Source organism: Poeciliopsis prolifica, unplaced genomic scaffold (genome assembly GCF_027474105.1).
Source record: "Poeciliopsis prolifica strain line A6 unplaced genomic scaffold, Auburn_PproV2 SCAFFOLD006, whole genome shotgun sequence".
NCBI lineage: Eukaryota > Metazoa > Chordata > Actinopteri > Cyprinodontiformes > Poeciliidae > Poeciliopsis > Poeciliopsis prolifica.
This window is the reverse complement of record NW_026562381.1, coordinates 18,303,353-18,312,214: the sequence shown is the minus strand read 5'-3', so window position 1 is coordinate 18,312,214 and position 8,862 is coordinate 18,303,353. Positions and strand designations below refer to the sequence as shown.

The following is an 8,862-nucleotide window of genomic DNA, read 5'->3' as shown; positions in this document are numbered from 1 at the left end:
TTAAGTTGGTGCTAATAACTTGCTTAACCAACGATTTAATTTCAACATAATATTTGGTTTCACACCAAATCTTTGGCTTGATAACTAAATATTTAGCTTGGAGTTAAATTCTTAGCTTTAAGAATTTAACTTAAAGCTAAATTAAGTTAAATTTAATTTAATTTAAATTTAACTTAATTAGCAAACTAATTAACTAGCTTGCTAATTAAGCTAGTAAGCTAACTAACTAGTTCAACTAAATGTTTAGACTGTAGCTAAACACTTAGTTAGCAAGCTAACTAATTAGCTCTGAGCTAAATATTTAGGAAACTAAATATGTTTTAGTATCACTATTTAGCTTCTAGTATTCAGTAGATAATAATTTAGCTGCTGGTTAAATATTTAAGTTGCTAACAATATATTTACTTTGAAGCTAAATATTTAGTTTGAAGTTAAACATTTGGTTTGGAGAGATAATAGGTTAGCTCGCCAACTAAATACTTATCCTGAAGCTTAATATTTAAATCAGAGAAAAATAGCTCACAGCTTAAATATTTAGATTCAATTTAAATATTTAGCCTGAAACTAAATATTTACCTCACTAAATATTTCATTTATTCTTAGATTTGAGCCAATTTTTAGTTTGTAGCCAAATAGTTAGCTTCGTAACTAAATATTTAGGTTGGAAGTTGATATTTATTTGGTAAACACTTAACTTGAAATTAAACATTTAACCAAATATTTAGTTTGAAACTGTAATATTTATAGATGAATGAATGGCTAACAACATGGTGAAAGTATTAGCCTGAATAATAGTGATTCTTTGTTCTTATGATGATCTAAATAACTAAATATTTGGAGTTAGTTTGTGACTTTAAACAGGAGCGGCTCGGCCCGATCCGAGCGTTCCCTCCGGAGTTCACGGCACCAATTCCTGACATTTCACAGCAGTTAGCAAACAGTTTGCAGCACCAGAAAAAACACATTAAAGTAAGCACTGCAGGGTGTGTGTGTGTGTGTGTGTGTGTGGGTGTGTGTGTGTGTGTGTGTGTCCCAGTAGAACAGGTGTGTAGTGAACCCAGGAGAGAAAAGCCGTCCTGTCTTCGCTCCTTAAGGGGCCCTCCACTCAAATTAGATGTAAATGAGGTCTGGAGTGGCTTCCCAGGGAGGACGTTATGGGATCGGCGGGCCTGAGGAAAACTGGGCAGGCAGCTGAGGTCAGCACTGTTTTTCTCTCATTAACCTCCCCAAATGTTGTTTAAATGGAGCAGGAGAACCGGGCCGGTTCTGACAGCCGCTGCTCAGAGGGTGAGGGAGGATGTTAAATCAGGAACCAGTTTAATGATTTCAGAAGGTCGCTGATGGTTTCCACGGCTGATGCAGCCAGACGTCTCCCTCTCCGCTGATTTCCTGCTCTGCAGGCGTTCCCAAAATAATACGCCTTGTAGGCCTTTTCGCGTTCTTCTCATGGATTCCAACACTTCAAACCCAATTTCCTTCAACTTGTGTCATGACACTTAACTGCGGTTCTCAGCGACCTTTGCAGTCGGCCTGAATTAGTTTGGTTCAGTAGAAACGTCTTCAGAGAGCCGTAAAAACCAGCAGCAGGGAAAATCCCCCTTCAACACCTGATGGCTCTCGCTCACTGCTGCGTCATTAAACCATGTTATTGTTGTGAGTCTGCAGGCTTCACTCTTCATCAATACAATGCTACGTTACTTTGTGACGCAAACATTCACAGGATGAAGGAGGTTAGCATCTGCTTAATGAAATCTTCGCTGCTGTGCTCAAACTGGACCAGAACTTCTGGTTCTGTTACGACTGTAGTGTGAACCCAACAGGTTGTCCGGTTTACTGCCAGGTTTATGACCCTTCAATTTAAACAAATCAACTCTGCAGCGCTGAAAGACTTCTGGACCAGGCGGAGAAAACGTTTTTACTCCTCAGAAAAGAGAAAGTTGTTCCAGTTCAAACTCAGAGATGTATTTATTAAATCAGATTTAAGCAGCAGCCAAACCCGATTCCTCCTCACCCTCATCGTTTGCTCTCACTCTGATGTTTGCTCATGATTTGTCTGGTAAAACAGTCCAAGAGTCGCAGTTTGGACCCGCTGCATGTTGCGCTAAAACAGCAACAACATGAAACCTGGAGCTGTTAACTCAGCGCAGAGTTCAGGAAAATAATGCAACATAATGCAACAGCTTCTCTTTTCTCACTTTCTGGCAGCTACGCTACACACAGACCCGTTTCCATAGCAACTGACAACAACAGCACTTCATGTAACAGGATTCAACATTAAAAACACGCAAACATTCAGTCCGTTACAGCTTTATGTTTTTAGGCTTAATCTTTATTTTGCCATTAATAAGTGATCGCTGTGGTAGATTAGCTACCGCTGCTATTAGCTAAGCTAAGCTAACACAGCGGTGGTGGATTAGCTAATTTAAGCTCTACTGATGATCTATCAGAGTTTGTGTGTGGGTTGCTTTTTTAATTATTAAATGAACCAAAAACCAAATTCTGAGGCACATCCACATGTTAAGGTTGTCAAAGTCAAGTTAGCATAACTGAACTACTTCCTTCTCCCTCGCGTTTTGTTTCAATTAAAATGTTTCCCTGACATTGCTATCTCGTTGTTGTATTGTTTAGATCAGCCGTACATTTAAGATTTCATGTTGACAGCTAGCAGCTAAAGCCAATGCTAGTCATCGTTAGCTAGCAGTTGTTTGCTCTCCAGCAGGAAGCGGGGGGCGGGATCTTGTGCACCTGCGGCAGACGGTGGATATTATTGGGTTTGAAGACAGAACAAACAGATCCAAACTGAAACGTTGTTTGGAAAAGCCAGGCTGGTCCAGGAAGCTTCTCTTAAAGCTTCCTGGTTGCTTTGTTTCATTTTCAGGCTAAAACCCCCGGATGGAGACCCGACCACAGCCAGTCCTCTCTGCTCTGCTGCAGCCCAGTTTCATGTTCCCTGCAGCGAAACATCACCCAGAGGGAGAGAACTGATTGGCTCACCAGTCAGCGGAACCAGTTAAAACCATCAGAACCTTTGGGAAACATCCCACACCAACACCAGAACCCAAACTGCAGCTCCATCCCTTCAGTCCAGTTAAAAAAAGGTTTCTCCAGCATTTATGGAAACTTCCTCTGTTTGTTTTTCCTTTCAATCGACCACCATCTGTATGTTTTTCCCTAAAATGATGCATACCAGTCTGACCAGTTTGGACCAGTTCTCCCAACTTCAATAGATATAAATATCCTCCTGCCAGAAAACTATTGAAACACACATTCCTGACATTTATTCACATGTTCATCTCAACATTTGATATTTTCTCTGTTCACAAACGGAGCCGGTCTCTATATAAACTAATATTTCCGCTACAACGTTTAAAAACTAATATCATACACATCAAATCAGTTTCAGAAAAGTTTTCATCCACCTGAACAACCCCAGCTCTGAGCGATGTTTTAATGACAACCAATAGGGGGCAGCGCAGCGCTAAACTACAACCTGTCAGCCAATCAGACGGCTTCAAAACAAACCTCACTTCTGGTTGGGTTAAACATGGCGCCTGCAGGCAGGTTCAGGAACAGCTGTAAACGTTGGAATATAAAGTTACTAAAACAGACATTGATCAGGAATAATGTGAATTCATCGTTTATTTATCGTTTGTCGTTTATTTGTCGTTTATTTGTCACAACCTGCAACGCCATGAAAACACCATTTCCTCAAATCTCCATTTCGGTCTGAGTTTTTATAAATAATTATTTATTGATATGAAACAGAGTTTATTGTGCAGATGAAAAGATAAAAAGCTTAAAAAGATAGGCTTTCCCAGATATCAAATTGAAATAAATGTTTCTTTAATTCGTTATTTTGTAAAAAAGTTATTAATTTCTGCATCTCATGACATCATCAGTTACACATTTTATAAAACACTTTGTTTTGGGCACTTGGCTCTCCTTTCATAACAAGATGAAAGTTATATCACACATTGTTTTTCTTTGGTAATCAATTCTTCTATTGATGATTAATCAATTTCTGGGATGTGAAATTGTCAAATTTTTCATTTAACCCTTTAAGCTTCTTTTTATAAAACATTAAATTTACATTAAAAGAAGCAAGTAAACAATTCAATTAATTTTACAATTTAGAAAATAAACATTTTGTTGCCTAAAATGCAACAACTTGGCATTATTTCAGTGAATGCTTAATTTTCTGTGGATTAATTGATTGCTTTTTCCATTAATTGATTAATAACTGAAATAGAAAAGTTGATTAATATGTGATTAATTTTACAGAATGGGAAGCTAACAGATTTACATTGATTAGTTCAAATCTTAAAAGCAGCATTTTGATAATATTTTGTAAAGTTTTGGGTTAATTTCTGGTCTTTCAGTAAATTAACTATTTTAGAGTCTTAACTCCAGACATCAATTCATCTGTTACTACATTAGTTGATTTCAGTTATGGATTAATTGTCGTTAATTGTTTCAGCCTTAGTTAAGTCAAATAAAAATATTGGCCAGATGTGTTCACTTCAAATAAAAATCAAGTTAATAAGCTATTTTTGGCCAGATTGTTTCTGAATCTGAAGCTGATAAATTTGGTTCATTTGATGATCTGAAGTCCATATTCTCCTTATCTCAGCTGGCAAAGCCAAATCTCTGCCTGGAGCAACGGCGCTCGTCTCCTTTAAAAAGTTTCCCATCTGCCCTCACCTTCCCAGCGCAGAGCTCATCCATTTTAATGCTTCCACCTCCGACGCCTCAAATTTATCTGCAGAGGGGAATAAAGACGAAGGCCGGCCGGGGAGGGAGCAGCTCGGATAAATCAGAGGAGCAGAAACAGACGGGCAAATCTCCCCCAGGGGGGCAGAGCGACACCACCCCTAATTATTTATTTTACTGGGGTGTAAACGTCCTGGGGGGGGCGCGTGTGAACGCCAGCAGGTCCTGGGGGTCGCAACAATCACACAAACATCACCTGAACAAAACGCGCTCCAACCTGCAGACGCAGCAAAACGCAAACACACACAGGTGCTGAACGGCAGATACATGCATCAAACGCAGCTGCAACGCATGCAGCTGCAACGCATGCAGCTGCAACGCATGCAGCTGCATGCGTTGCAGCTGCGTTTGATGCATGTAGATGGAGTTTGTCGTGTCAGTTTAGTCTGCTGCTGACCCCCTGCAGGGCTTCAACCGCTTCGTTATCACCAATAATCACTTCCATGATTATTTCCCTCTAGTGTGTGTGTGTGTGTGTGTGTGTTAGGAACATGCACACACATCTGTCTGAGGAATGAAATCGCTCTGAAGGATCAACAGGTTGGATAAAGTCTCTCTGCTCTCTGGGTTTTAGTTAAAACATGAAACTGGATCAGAAACTTTTGGGTCCAGAACTTCACTGGTTCTGGTTCTGGTACAGAAACTCAGTTACTGGAGGTTCTGTTGAATGTTTTGAGTCAGCATTAATCTGAAAGAAATCAGGTTTCAATGATCATTCCATCCAGCTGGGCTGATCAGAACCGGTACCGATATCCAGCCACTTTGTTGACTTTTAATTATTTGAAGATGCATAAAAGAGAAAAATGTTAAGATTGGTCATATTTATGCATCAAATCAAACATCCTCCATTTTATTCAGTTAATTAGTGAATCAAAGTTCCCATCTCAGTTCTAATGAATAAATGGAAAATGTTTTAATAATTGGTGCATCTTTAGTTCAATCTAATGAACTGACTCTGTGGAGTCATGGTTCTGGTTCTGGTCCATCGGAACCGTCCCGGGTCAGGCTGGGCTCTACTTACAGGCGCTCTGCGCTCCGCGGGACTCCTTTGGGTACCGTCTTCAGACCCAGACCCTGGCAGTCCACATGCGACCCGGAGCAGCTGCACTTGTGCGGGCATCCATGCGCCGCGGCGGCCCACAGCAGCGCGGCGAGCAGCGCAGCCCAGAGCCGGAGTCCGGCGCGCCTCTCCGACCCGCTCACACACATATCCCGGTTCCGACAGGCTGGGTTCACAGCAGCGACGCCGAGGAAGGAGGATCGGTTCGGTTTCCTCCAAGTGAAAACTTTCTCCCGTGGGTTCGGAAGTTTCTCCGCTTTGAAGCAGAAAGCTGCGCGTAAAATCTCCCCAAAGCGTCGCGGAGCCACGATCCACTCACAGGGCGGGCGGTCAGAACCCGGTCTGGACCCGAGCCGACCCGGTGGAAGCGTTCTGCTGGGCTGGGACCTCCGAACTGAACATCCTCCGCTGCTGCAGGAAAAGTTCCGGAGCGCAGCGGCGCGGCAGACTGGAGCGACCTGCGCGGAGCATGCGGGTCCCCCGCAGCAGAGCGCCTCCCCCCGCCTCTCTCTCTCCTGATGTCACCGCAAACCGAGCGGGAGACTTCCCCAAACTTTCACTCCTGCAGCTGATCTGCAGCAGGAACCGGACCGAGCTCTGGTTCCTCTCCAAACTGAACAAACGCAGCAGTTTTTATAGTTTCAATTCAAACTAAAGGTGTATTATGTCTCAAACTCAGGCCTTGGACCCTTAAAAAGAGCCGTTTATGGTTTTAATATCCCGTTCTGAGCGCGGCAGAGCCGCTCATCCAGACAGAAATGTTTCAGACTCATGTTTCTGGGGGAACACCAGGACCACCACAGTGGACCAACTTTCTAACTTTGTCACATCTGCAGCAGCCTGGCGGAGCAAGCCGCAGACTGCCCTCTGTTGGTGGAGGAAGACTGGAGAAAACTCACTTCAGACTGAAAAGTCTGTTTGTCTTTAGTTTCAGGTGTTTCCTCTGATGATGAGACAGAAAAACCAACAACTATCTGGATACAAAATGAATATTTCTGATGCAGTGCAGCTTCTGCTCTGCAGCGAAAACCTGAAACGTCCAGCAGAAACATCAACATCTGGTTCTGAAGTCCAGAACCGATCCAGCCTAACTGCTGCAGTGAGGCGTTCAAAGACGGCTGGGAAACCCGTCAACATCTCAGAACAACTAATGATTTAACAATCAGAGTTTCTGCAGCTGCACCGACTCAAACCTTCGAATATCAACACAAATGTACAAAATGCAAGAAATGTATCATTTCTACCAACCCATGATGGAGGTAAAGACATGTCTTACGATAGAAATGTGCAAAAGATGATAAATTGGCGATAAATTTTAGATTACTCATATTTTAGCTGAGTTACGTCATAAAGAGCCTTCACTAGTAATTAGCTACAGACAGGATAACTACAAATCTGTTAAAGAGTTTAATTTTTTGTATAAATTTTGTGCCTTGTTTTTGTTTTTGGTATTGACGAAACCAATCAAATGTTTTTACTCTCAAATATTGACTCAAATTTCTAAACAACTCGGATCATTTTTTGGTAGCTTCATCCATCCAAACCTATGTTCATTTAAAAAATAAAACCAACCAAATATGAAATAATCTTCACTTTTTAAAGTTGTAGAAAAAGAGAATAATTACTTTCTCATTTTAACCCTTTATTATTTAATGCTTATTGTCTTATTGAAGCGGTTTGCACTGAGCTGAGTTTATTCACCAATAAATCTGGTTTGGATGGAAAACCTTTCCACACAGCAAAGCCAGCTAATGCAATCAGGCACCATAAACTCCACTTTTATTTAGATCACTGAACATCTAAATTGGTCATTAGTAATATTTATTTAATCCAAAAGAGTGAGAACATTTTTATGATTTGGATTTAAAATGAACAGACTGTTTTTCTTGGAGGATCTGAATATTTCGTTTGTTTTATTAAATGCTGTTCAGTTAATGGTCAGATTTTCAGTTGAAGGCTGAAAGCTTTGACTTCATGATCCAACACGTTCTGGGTGATGCTGTAATTCCCAGAAGTGGATTTGTCTCTGGAGGAATAATCTGAGCAACGATTTCAGTCTGAAGCTGTTAAAATACATGAACAAAGTCTGAAAAGGGCAGATAAGCATTAATAATTAATCACAAGCCAGTTCAGAAAACAACACGACAAGAGCACTGTAAAAACACAAAATCTTAGTTTGGTACAAGTTCTACTGCAAATGTGAGAATACATTTAAAATAAGACAAAACTGACGTATAAGTAACTTTTCAGCAAGAAACCTTTTAGTCAAAAATGAGTTAATATGAGGAAGTGCAGATTGTTCAGTTATAAAAGCTTGGCTTGTTGCAATAAATCACATCATAAATTAAAGCTCAATCCTTTCCATCTGCATGATATATTGTTTTTCTCTTTCTACAAAAACAGGATGATAAAGTCGTTAGTTTGGTGTTTTTTTCTCAAGGATAATTGTGTTTACAGAGACGAAATAATAAATGTTATTTGTTGTTGAGTTATTTTGGACATTTGAAATGTCTTCCTGTTCCTGCGTTAAATGTTCTCTAGAAATTAAGGTTTATTGACCTTTGAGAATGAGTTCTTTCATTCCCACTATACTCCTAGAAAATGGTCTCAAAACATCAATATTATCATTTATCATAACAACTTATGGGATTATTTATCGTTCAGCAACATTTGCTACGATAAGCCAAAAATCAAGACATTTTCCCATAATATAGATCACAAATCGACTACAGTAGACCGAAAATACTTGGTAGGATTTGGAGTTCTTGCAGGGAAGACCTGGGTTTAGTTCTTAGTGAGTTATTTAAGTCTGAGTTCCTAAATGCAGTCTGGCAGAAACTCGGCCAGCGTCAGGCTGATGGCAGCACAGGGGAAGTAGAGCAGAACAGCAGCTCATTTCAGGAGCTTCCTGGGCTTCACTAAGGTTTCCTCCACCGCCGAGCCAGCAGGTATCTGAAACAAAGCCAAGATTTCCTTCATGCACTTTATCTCAGAGCTCCGGGCTTCTGACGGAGGGAAGAGCCGCCACATCA

General features: G+C 40.8%; 1 protein-coding gene across 1 annotated transcript in view; it reads right to left on the bottom strand.

Annotated features, from left to right (window-relative positions):
* Positions 1-6,262, bottom strand: part of LOC129360397 (slit homolog 3 protein-like) — a 189,794-nt gene extending 183,532 nt beyond the window's left edge. The window contains 1 exon segment of the mRNA XM_055030585.1: positions 5,792-6,262. Coding sequence (XP_054886560.1) covers positions 5,792-5,979 — 188 coding nt within the window. The 5' untranslated portion in view covers positions 5,980-6,262.
* Between the last annotated feature and the right edge of the window lie 2,600 nt (positions 6,263-8,862).